Genomic DNA, 12,632 nt, shown 5'->3' with positions numbered 1-12,632 from the left:
TGGTAGTTTGCTAGACCCAAGAATGACTGTAACTTCACTACATTGTCTGGTCTATGCATGTCTCTAATTGCTTATGTCCTATTTGGATTTCTACCTTTCCAATTAATTATTTGTCCCAAATATTCAATCTTGTCCATACCAAAATTACATTTGTCGAAAGCCACTTTAAATCCGTAGTCTTCTATTTTCTCGAATACTTCCGAATATGGTTTTTATGTTCTTCAACATTTTTGCTTCTTATCAAAAAGGCATCCATAATTTGTTGGAATAAATTTGGTGCTACTTTCAACCCAAGCGGCAATCGGGTTAGGGAAAATAATCCTTTATGAGTATTTATTGTCAGGTATTTAGAACAATCTTCGTGGACTCTGACCTGCAAATATGATTCTGACAAGTCAATTTTTGTGAAAATCTTTCCTCCATTTAACTTAGAAAATATTTCCTCAGAGGTAGGGAGTGGATAGTTATGATCCTTTAAGGAATCATTGTCCCGTCGAAAAATCTCCACATACCCTGATTTTTTCTTTTTCTTTTTCTTTTTCACATAAACTACTACTTCTATTACTACTATTTCTTCGAGTCTATTTAATTCTTTCTCGATTATTTCTAATGCCAAGTACGGGACCTTCCTTTTGGGTTTAAACACCGGTTTCGCTTCATCTTTCAGTTCAAATTTCACTTCCGTTTTAGTGCAGCAACCCAGACCTTCAGAAAATACATTTTTAAAACCCTTCTTCAAATCCCCAACAAATCTTCCTGGCAGTTTGGGACTTTCAAATCCTGTCAAATTTACTCTTTTGCAAAATGAGTTTATTGGTCTCTCCCATAAATTGAAAAGTATCATCAAATCTATACCGAATAGATTAGAATTTTTTCCAGGTATTACATATATTTTAGTTTTTAACGTCTTTTCATTCAGGGTCACATTAGTATAAAATTCACCTTTAAATTTTACTCTATTTCCAGACATTCCTCTGGTAATTTTCTTTGTGTTTTGCAGCTTTGGAGAACCAATTTTCTTCCATGTTGTTTCATCAATTAAGGATATGTCACTTCCAGTATCCAAAAGACAGTTTACTTTCCGGCCATTGATTCTAACTTCAATATATTTCCTTTTTTTACCATACATGGACTCTTTTTTAGAACCAATGGTCTTTATTTCAGGCTTATAGTATTTCTCCTTTTTGCATACTGTTGAATTGTGTCCTTTACGCCCGCACTTATAGCATATTTTGCTTTTGAAGTAGCACTTTTTTGTGAAGTGATTCTTTCCTCCACACGTCTTACAGTATTTTTTTACATAGTGGTCACCTTGCTTTACCCTTTGTATTTTGTCAACATTTTTCTCTTCGATACTAGTATTATCCTGCTTTAAGTTTAACAGTTTCTCGCATTCCTCAGTAACTTTCTCTAAGGTTATTTCTATGTCTTGGTTCATAATGGATAATATCCTAGAACGAATCTCTTTATCCTTCGAGGATGTTAACCCTTGCACAAATATCAAGCATTTAAACATGTCCTCTTTTAGGTCTTTCAACTTAAATAATTCGCATTGGGCATTTACTCTCCCAGCATAGGGGATAAAGTCTTCATCATCTTGTTTCAAAATATTTAAACACCTATAACGAGTATAAAATAAGCTATGCCGCTCCCCGAAAATGTTCTTTAAAAGAACTATCTTCGGGTTTCCTTGGGAGTATAAAATTTGTATACTTGGTATTTTCATGGGAACCCAGTTTTTGCAACAGTAAAATAATTTTTTCCTCATCCGACCAGGCCTGACATCGTATGGAAAAAGTATTTTCGTATCTACGATAATATGCTGGAAACGTAAAGCCACTCGTTAGTTCATATAAAAATTCTGTGAACAAATTTGCAATTCCTTCCGGAGTGAACCGACAATCTTCTTGTTTTATTAATATTGTTTTTATACATCACTTTGTTTTAACTGCTCTTTTTGTAAAAATTCCATCTGACTTTGCTGCGCTGCCAATGCTAATTGTATCGTATTTGTAAACTTGGCTAATTGTTCCATGTTGAAGAATCTTTTTTTAAACACAGTAATAAAATAAAAGGTTAACAGTACGTACACAAAGCATTAAATAAATTGACTGAATAGTTTTGTTTTTAACCACAAAAAACATTCTTCTGTAGACAAGGTTTTTGCAACACACATGAAATTGACAATAAAACACGTCCTACACGTGTTTTTCCGTCGTATTACTTTTTGTCTTCTTATGAAACAAAAGAAATTTGAAATGGGCACTTTCAAAAATTGTTCCTTTCAATGCTTGGTAAAATGTCAATTTCTCATTTCACCTATGAAGAGATGCTAGGTCATTCCATTACATCACATATATACGTATGCATACAGACACTCGTATACATATATATATACATATATACACATATATACACATATACACACACATACCCATATATATATGCACACATACACATACTTACATACACATATGCACAGACATATATCTTCAGTAGGATATTGATGCATATATATATATACATACATACATACAAACACACACATGTACACATGCATTCATACACATATATAATAACCTACATATCCATAAATGTATACATACATATACAGACGTACACATATACACAGATATGTGTCTGTTTATACTAAGTAAATAAAGTAAAGTTAGGATAAAAAATAAAAAATAAAAGGATGTAGTTAATAATGGGAGTTTAGGTAGACGAATGATAAAATATGTATGGGTTTGCTTTGCTGATTATGAGGAGGGGGGTTAATCTATATTGGCTTATAAAAAATTATAATCTAAAATGAAAAATAAAATAAAATTTTAGATTTCTAAATAGAGAATAAAAATAAAGATAACAATAAAATAAAAATAAAAATAAAAAATGAAAAATAATAAAATATAAAAATAAAATAAAAATAAAAATAGAATAAAAAATAATAATAAAATAAAATAAAAGTAAAGATAAATATAATGAAAAAATATAAATAGAATAAGTTAAAAAATAAAAATGACAGAGATAATATGAGGAAGGGGTGAAAAAATAATGATTGTAAATTAAATGCGGTAAATATGTGAATGAGTTGAGGGATCAACTTTTTTATTTCCCTAAATGGTTTTTGTGTATATATTGGTTAAATTTATATGTATCGAGGATATAAATGTAAGTAGTAAAAGTTATTAGTAAGACTAGGATATTAAGAGTTAGGTTGAGCTATATTTAGTAGGATGTCTAAGAGTTTAAATGTGGTTTGACCGATATAGAGGGCCTGAACGTTTAAAGGTTAAAGATTATGAATGTGGTGGTTAAGTTAGGGGTTCTTGTGGCTTCGTTAAGTTCATATATATAGGGGTGGGTGCCTAATTTGGTGTTTTAGGCAATAGTTATGTTTAACCTTATTTTCAGTGGCAGGTGTATTGCAAATATAGATAGACATGAACATACAAACACATACACGCATATGTATTCAGATATAGATATACCTGCATACGTACGTTGACCCATGTATGCACATACACATACATATATATATATACACGGCAACACCCAGAAGTACACATACGTCTGTATGTGCACATAAGCATAGATGCACGAAATATATCCATGCATATATGCAAGACCCATGAGCACACACACTCATACACGTAGATATACAAACACGTGTACAGATACACGTAAACACATACACAATCATGCCCGCACATCCATCCACACAGACATAAAGACACATGTACTTGCACATAGATAGGAGAGTAAGTAGGTGCGTTAAAGAATATAATATTTCTGGCACACCTACACAAATGGACACATATATACATATAGATGTCAATATAGACTCTAATAAATGTACACCCATATATGTGGAGAGTTTAGTAGTAATTAGTAAGTTAGTGGGGGATAGTTTGATTCATGCATAGATGAATGTGCAAAAGTTAGGGGGTAAGTGGAGGAATATATACGTGTGTATTTGTGTGTATAAGTATATATATATGCATGTACGTGTTTATATGAGTATGTATATGTGTGTATATGCGCGTGTGTTGGCATATGTATTCACTCTTAACTGCCTAAAAAATTCATTGTCAGATGTACGCCTGGACTTGCCGTGGCCACTGCGAGCGTTCTAAAATGAAACCCTGCCAAACGCATATGACACGTTCACTAAACCTTTCTCTCTCACTCTCTTTCCCTCTCTCCCTCCCATCAATCTATATACTCCAGTGTATAGCTAAACAATTTTCCTAAATACAGCCATATCTTAAAACCCAAAATTGAAATTCGTCCCTCTTCCTCCTTACCCCTTCCTTTTATCTCCCCCTCTCCTCTCCCTATATCACTACATCTTCACCCACGCCTAGCTGAATTTACTAAATCCCCCCACACTACAATCTAATGTATTTTAAACTTCAAAACTTAATTATTGTTGATCTCCGCCCCCCCCCCTTATTTTCTCTTCCCCTCTTTCTTTTTTCCTCTTTTTTTCTCTCGTATTTTTTTTCTCTCGTATTTCTTTTAAAATCGTTCTTCCAAATAATAATGTAAGGTCTGACGAGGCTGCTGGATCGTAAATATGGTCCGGCAACCGAAACATATGTAACTGAACAGATAAAACGGTAATAAAAAATAAAACGTATATATATATATATATATATATATATATATATATATATATGTGTTATACAATTTTTCTCTACAAAAAAAAACCAACAAAAAACACAATGAATAAATAATATTTGAAGATATAAAGAACGTGAAGTGTGAAAACTGATTGAACCCTAAACAACCAAACAAACACCGTGAATAAATATCTTTAAAGAAACTTGAAGCATTAATTTTTTTTTCTTAAATTTCTGAATTCTGCATGAAACAACCCGAAAAGGCTTGATACTCCGTAAAACAAAAACAGCTAATCGACAAATGACAATAAGACTGACTACGAAGCTTTACGAAACGATAAGCCTGGCATCATTCCTACAGAATGGCGTCATCAATATCTAAAACTTACACGAACAGTCCGGCATTGAACTGCTCCAGCGACCCGATTTGGGGCCTCCATCGACACAAGTCAGTTTTAACTCAACACTGTTTGTTGAAGACATCTTGTAACCTCGTTCACATTTCACCGAAACCACGGACCCGTACTCCGTTTTGTTGTTGGAGATATTTACATGGGGCCCAGGAGACAAATATAGGCACCTTTTTCCTGGAAAATAAAAATCGGTCGAACCAAACAACAGATACAAGAAACAAAAAACTATGAAATAAGATTATTTCATGAAACTGAAAAGTTGAGTCGGGGTTGATTCAACGTTCTATTGTCGTATACATATTGAAATGCATAGTCTTGAATTGTCGATATCTGAAGGTTAGATTCACGATTCGGTCCGTCACGGATATCCAAGATGCAACAAATTCACAGGGTCATGTATACCTAAATAACATTTTGTATCCGACACTAATATAACCTTGTAAATTTCTAATAATTCTAATGAATCCCCCATTAACTCAAGTCCACGTGAACTATACTATTGTCAACACGCGCATATTTGCTTGTCCATACGATAGTGATAGATGCTTGGCTAAGGGAGGGGGGGAAAGATAACTGAAAATATATCTAGTCAGCGTTCGACCACCCAAGAGATATTTTATTTGTTCAAAAACTAAGTGCCTCATTGAGTGGGAGCGTTACGCTGGGATCAGCTTTTGTGAAAGCACCATGAATGGAAGCTGTCTAGACAGACGTCTTAATTGGTCAATCTCTGGGCGGTTGAATAGCGATCACTAACAAAAGGCCAAAATAGGTTAAGCGTTATAAGATTCCAGGAGATAGGAAGGTGAGGTGGTCATAACCAGTTTTGCAGGGGTAGGAGGAGGAGTTAGAGTGGATGGGGTGGAATTGAACATTGGCTAAGGCAGTTGATTTTCCAGATAGCTACCTAGTAATTCGGCCAGTGTTCCTTTCCGGGCAGATTGGGTCTCCTGGAGGGGCTTTTGGTTATGTTAATGGAACATTTTGTTTTGATTTGGTCAGACAAAACTCATTCTATCGTTCAACCTTAGGAAGTTCAGTACTGCTTGTAATATCCAAAAAAAATAAACATTATATATATATATATATATATATATATATATATATATATACTAGCAGGGTGACCCGACATTGCCGGGGATTGAATGCTGATCAACGAATGATCAATGAATGTTTCATACTCCCATATTTTTATTGTCATCGAAATCGATGAAATAGCCCATTTTCCAATCAAACGGATTGATTGCTTGCTCTAATTGGGGACCTTTTGCTATGTACCTGGAGGAAGCTCCACATGCCTCTCGCTGGCAGTGATTAAGTTCCCAATATATTGTCGTCTACATTGCCCTCTAGAGAACATACTGTTGGTTTTATAAAAATATTTTTATATATAATGGCTTACATTAAAGCTTAAAATGCAAAAGTCGAGTATCATGTTCAATTCTGCTCTAAACATAAACATTCATTCGAAGGCGTCCTTATCACATAAAAGACATACTGTTTGTTTTATATGTCTGACATTACTGGTTGTGCGGTGATAATGGGTTGAAGCTAAATTTAAAATTAAAAAGTCAAATATCATGTTGAAAATGTGCTTTAGACAGAAACAGTCATTTCTAACGCGCCCTTGTCATATCAAAAAACTTAGTGTTCATTTTATATGTTAGGCCTTTCTGTTTATATGGTAATGAAACTTCTCGAATGCATTTGCGGTGTTAGGTTGTGTAAGATGTTAACTTTGGTCAAAATTGCCTGTTCCTTCTTTCATTGGATTATTTCGATTATCGATTATCGGTACTTATCGAAGACATTCCGACACAAAACCCATCTAATAAAACTGCCAGGCAGATAAAGTACCTTCGTGTAAAATTTAATGAAAATTAACCCAGCCGTTTTCGAGTCCATAGGGAACTCATAGACACACAGACACGCAAAGTTGCTTATATATATATATATATATATATATATATATATATATATATATATATATATATATATATTGACTGTTTGTATGCTGTCTTTACTAAACACCCCTGTCAATTTTTGGTTTACAGACATAATATATAGGGTTTTGGTCTTTAGTCGGTAAAAATACCTGCTAAAGGGTCAAAATTGCAAAAAGCTTGGAACTTCGCAGGCGCAAGTCGACTTAAGGTGCACGTCTATGCATACGCAAATATACACTTATATGTTAAACAACGTCATTTTTTAAAGCTTTTATATTTGTATAGACGTGGCTCAGAAGTTAACGAATAAGGCTGGAAAACTGTATGTTTTGGTTTCGATTCTAGTTGATGTCACTCAAGTCATGCATATATTTTTTTACTTTTGAAATCACTATTGAGTACACTATAATAATTAATAGACGAGTGGCTCTTTAATAATAAATACAAAATCTGCATGACAAAATAATTTAATCATAATTTACCATCACACGACGCCCAGGGTCTGCTAGTTTGTTTATAAACTGTTCTTGTGGTTTTGCTTTGGAATGAGCGGTCATTTGTTGCAGTGGTTGTAAAACAACTTTAGATCGGCAGAGCGAATGGATAGATTATGTTCACATCATTATTAATTTATCGGTTAGCAAACATATTTAAATCGAAAATATTGATGAAAATATCGAAAATATTAAAATAAGAAAAACTAGCTCTAAACTCACACATCGTCTAAAATATTGATTTTTCTGTGTCTCTACTTACTTGTGCACGTTGGTAGGATTCCGTCAATTGTGCCGTTCGAACATTTCAGGTGCGAATCGCCATTGTTGATGTAGTAGCCCTGATTGCAGGTGTACACAATGTAGTAGCCGTTGTTGTCGTCGTAGAATGTATTTCCGGACGCGTTTGCGACCATCGGTGGCAAAGGACAGAGCGGATGTGCTAAGAAAAGAAAATGAACACTTAAACGATATGATAACGCGGGAGAAAAAATATGAGCATTTATTCAGTTTTCATTTTTGTTTCGTTTTTTTTTTTAATGTTATTTTTAATTATGTTATTTTTAATACACCAACTCTAGAGAGGTTGACGAGAAGGACTGATGAGGCCTCCTTCCCTCGTTTGATGCCAAGATGTATGAGGTCAGTGGCTCACGTTTAACATCGGAGTTTTTCTATCAAAGGTAGTTAGTACCTGCTATGAAGTTACACTCTTCAAAATAAGATTAAGATTGGAAGATATGGTTATTAACACGTTATGACTGGAAGGTTTGGGGTATGTATGAGTAAGTGGTTACAACAAAATATGTTTTTGTTGATTAATAAATATATTGGAAAAAAGTATAGTACAAGGAATTAGGGTAAAAATCAATTAGAGCTTCAAATTTCAAATTCTAGTTTCCATCGCCAGTAGTGTTGCCCATCTAAGAGAAAGAAAATATGCAGTTTCTACTTCATATAACTTTAGATAGAAGTTCAAACTTAATATAACTTTAGGCAGAAGTTCAAACTATGACTAATAAGTATCTATCTTTTAGATAATCTATAGAATATAGGTATATATAAGAGATAGTGCATCTACTAATATAGATTAGTATAGGTGTTTAGTATCGATTTTTAAATTTCTGCCTTGTAAAAGTAAGTACTGGAAGATAAATTTTTTCTCCCATGGGACGTGGAAAGTGCGATGTATATAATTTTATAGCAGCTTGAGGAGAAGGGCAATTGGTTTTTGTCCAGTTGGAACAAAAGTGATGATCTAACCTACAAGAATACTGGATTAATATACATTAGGATATACAGGAATTAGGATAGGATTCAGGGTTGTAAGGATTTATGTTTATCATGAATTAAGTTGACAACTAATGCGAACGATCCATGTTGTAGCCCGTTTCATGGAGCAAACACCCAAAGTAAAATATTGGATGACATATTAAGATTCCTAGGTATACATAAATCAAATTTATTTAGAAAAAAATGAGTTGCATAATAACCAGATAGAGTTTAAGGATGTCCTCCCGGTACTTTTTTAGAAATAGTCTTTGATTCTAACAGACATCGATACGTAGTAATAAAAAAAATGACATTCAACAAAGTAAATAGAATACTTATACACATGTATGTATGTATGTATGTATGTATGTATGTATGTATGTATGTATGTATGTATGCGTCAAGTCATGTCATATGCTACTGGTACCATGTAACCCAGTACTAGCTGCCTCATGGTCGGGTCACCGGCGACTAAACTGGTTCCCCCACCAGACTTGTTTGGTGAGGAGGGCGGCTAGTCTCCCGGAAGGATTAAAAACAAGACCTTTCAAAGGGCGAATGGACCCTTTTTCGGGGTCAACGGCCAACTAGCACCGTGTATATTTGTGTGTATGTATATATGTGTTGGGGTGGAAAGGGTTCCCGTAAGACGTGGTGAAGGCAACCTTTCTAGGAGAAGTAAATATCTGATTTAAAAAACCATAAAGCGGGGGACCAGTACCCGCATTAAGCTGGTCTGCAGTTTAATTTTCTGCTGGCTATCTTGCTCTTGCTTGTTGCTGGATCTCAACATTTTGAACCGAGAGAGAGAGTTAGCTGTCGTACAAAGCTAAGACTCTGTAACATCTTTGTATAGATACTCCTTAAGGCATTTGGGCTCATGGAATTTAAGTGTTCGAGGGAGTGGCACTCGTCTGGCAAGATGTTGCAATCATCATGTATGTATGTATGTATGTATCGAATCGACATCGACACATGAGAAGAACTTACTCTGCAAAGGCCGAAGTGGCGAAAACTTGTACGTGAAAGTTGTGATTCTCTAGAGAAAAGAAAGCAGACCCACAGCAATCTGAAGCGAGAGCTTCGCAAAGGTTTAATTGATGGTCTTAACCATGACACACAGAGCTGGAAATGCGACACTTGTGAACGAGTGCTTTTATCAAAAGCTGGCTACGTCAACCACCTTAAGTCGCATAAAACTCCTGTTCAGGTCAATTTTGCACCTATTAGTCCGAACCAAACGATCCAAAGTTTGCAAGTCTATTGCTGGTTTGAGAAGACATGTGATTGCTCATAGGAATACCCTTCAATCTCCAGAGGAAGTCAACTCAGTGGAAATTGCTCAATTTGTATGTCACATCTGCTTCGAGATGTGAAAATCTGTGGCGGGAGTGCAGAGTCATCTGAGATGGCATGGACGACAAAATTGGGAGAATTCAATGTGACGGCAATCATCTGAAAGCATGTAGCAATCATCATCATGTATGTATTATTATATGTATATATAGTATGTTTATTATACAAACATTATTGGTTACATATGTGCATGTAGTGTAACCAATAATGTATGCATAATAAACATACTACATACTTGCTCTGACCCCCATGGAGCACTCTTTAATAAACACAAGAATTTCAGTGTGTCTACATCTAGGAAAATAAACTATACAACCATTATATATATATATATATATATATATATATATATATATATACATATATATATGTATATATATATATATATAATGTTGTAAATTGTAATTTACAACATTTTACTTCTTGAAGTAAAATGTTGTAAATTACAATTTACAGCATTTATTACAATTTACAACATGTATTTTTCAAACAAGGAATACAAAATAAAGATGATTATTTCCCTATTTCATGGAATTTCGCAGAATGGCTCTTATGGACAAACAGCAAAATGACTTTTCTTTCAAGGAGCTATAATTTTGCTGGTCAGCACATAGTTTGAAAGCTTCAAAGTCTCAAAGAAGTAATGTCCTGTTTTTCCTCTGAGGATAAGTACCATTCTTTGAAACTCGATGGAATAAGGAAATAATCATCTTTATTTTGTATCTCTTGTTCGAAAAATAAATGTTTCGAATTGTAATTTGCAAAATTTTAACTCCTTCTCATATAACTATGCTCTATCTCGAATATTAAGCTTTTTCATAAAGATAGGATTTTCTATAAACATTATTATTAATATTTATATTCACTTTAAGTTTCAAGTTTTGCCAATTTTTTTAAAATTGTAAACTTTATACTCTTAACTATTTATAAGTGCCGCCACTTTGAAAAGATGGGTAAGTTTAGCAGTCTAGGCGTCTGAGTTCTTCATTACTTCAATGAAAAAAAAAATAAGACAAACCATCTTTCCATAAGAAGACATCATTCCAGGCAGAGAAATGTGCCATTACTTGATTGTAACAAATTATGAAAATTGGAAACAGGGAGTCTTATGTCCTCATATTTCATATTTTCCAATTTCTTTATTTTGAGAGAAATAATTTCCTTAAATTAAACAGTAGTTCGAAGAATACAAATAATACGAATAACCAATCCTCATCTTAAAAAAGCAAGAACATAATACCAATTCGGTATGGACCCGAGATAATATAAAATGGAAATATATCAAGAAACTCTAACAAAAAAGACAGAGTTTAAGGAGTTTAAGTCTCATCAAATGAAGAAATTGCAAAATATAAAAGCTAAGGATGTAAAAGTCTATGTCGACCCTTCGCCAATAAGAGCCATTGTTAACAAAAGTAAAGGTCAGCTAACTCTCTTTGAGAAGCTGTAGTGTTGTAAATAAATGAAGACGTAAAACAAAACCTCTTTCCAAGGCTTTATTGAACAAAATTCACAGCTACTAAAGCAAGAGAGAAAGAACTCAGTCTTTTAAAGAAAAAGAAACACGTGCAAAAATCACGTGGCAAGAAACTGAATTTGCATATCTATTTTTTTTTAATAGTAATAACAGAACAATTTAAATGAAAATATTTTAAACAGTAAGAACAAAACAATTTAAATGAAAATATAACAGGAACCAAACAAAGGTCTCAACTATCAGACGGATTCCATACTTAAATATGATAGCTCCAATAATAGAGGTGGCAGCTTTGAATATACCAAAAGGCGCAAGAAGATGAACTAAGGTGGAAAGTGAGACAAGGACTCAAGAATTTAAAGCCGCCAAAATCTCTCAAAGGAAGAAGTGTTGTCTATCAAGTTACTGCACATTGACATCGATAACATTTATCGGTGTAAATGCGTGTTACATTTGAGCGGCGTTAGACATGTTCTTCTATGAGGTTCAATATTCCGAGCTTCATGAAATCCGAAGACAGTTCAGATTATTATTGTGTAATTTGCAATGGAGTCTACATTTTTCCGAAAGCGACTTGCATGCAAAAACTCACCTGACGACCATTGTAGTGCAAAGGTTAAGATGAAAAGAAAAAAGGACACCATCTTTAAGACCTGTAAGAAAATATAAAAAATACATTTAAATTTCCAAAACCAAATTATGTATCTGATAAACTTTGCATAATGAACATTCATTCTTGCTGGTTTTTACATTTACTCTTGTATAAGGTGGTTTTTATATTCATTTTTTTATGGTGGTTTTTGAATTCACTCTTGAATATGTCTGTGGTCACATTCACTCTTGTAGTGTTTACATTTACATTCGTGAAACATTACTCTTTGAAAAAATAAAACTCATTGGCATTGATAATCTGCTTTGTTCTCAACACGATTGATACTCAGCCATCATCTTCTTTTGGGAAGAAAATAAAAAAGAATGGTTTTATGTTCATTCTTTTATATGGTGGTGTTTACATTTTATATATTGGTATTTACAATTACTCTTGTCTA

At 33.7% G+C, this 12,632-nt stretch overlaps 1 protein-coding gene across 1 annotated transcript in view; it reads right to left on the bottom strand.

The window, feature by feature from the left end:
• LOC145284935 (uncharacterized) overlaps positions 1 to 12,232 on the bottom strand; it is a 175,649-nt gene extending 163,417 nt beyond the window's left edge. Inside the window, exons 1-3 of the mRNA XM_080134033.1 lie at positions 12,176 to 12,232; positions 7,741 to 7,920; positions 5,015 to 5,212 (exon numbers count right to left, since the gene is read on the bottom strand). Of these exons, the coding sequence (XP_079990159.1) occupies positions 5,015 to 5,212; positions 7,741 to 7,920; positions 12,176 to 12,227 (430 nt within the window). The 5' untranslated portion in view covers positions 12,228 to 12,232. The remainder of the gene's footprint in view (positions 1 to 5,014; positions 5,213 to 7,740; positions 7,921 to 12,175) is intronic.
• Positions 12,233 to 12,632: the final 400 nt, after the last annotated feature.

This window comes from Euprymna scolopes, chromosome 9, assembly GCF_053919585.1.
Source record: "Euprymna scolopes isolate OS-2025 chromosome 9, ASM5391958v1, whole genome shotgun sequence".
NCBI lineage: Eukaryota > Metazoa > Mollusca > Cephalopoda > Sepiida > Sepiolidae > Euprymna > Euprymna scolopes.
Note: the sequence above shows the minus strand (reverse complement) of the source record. Positions and strands in the feature narration are given on the sequence as shown.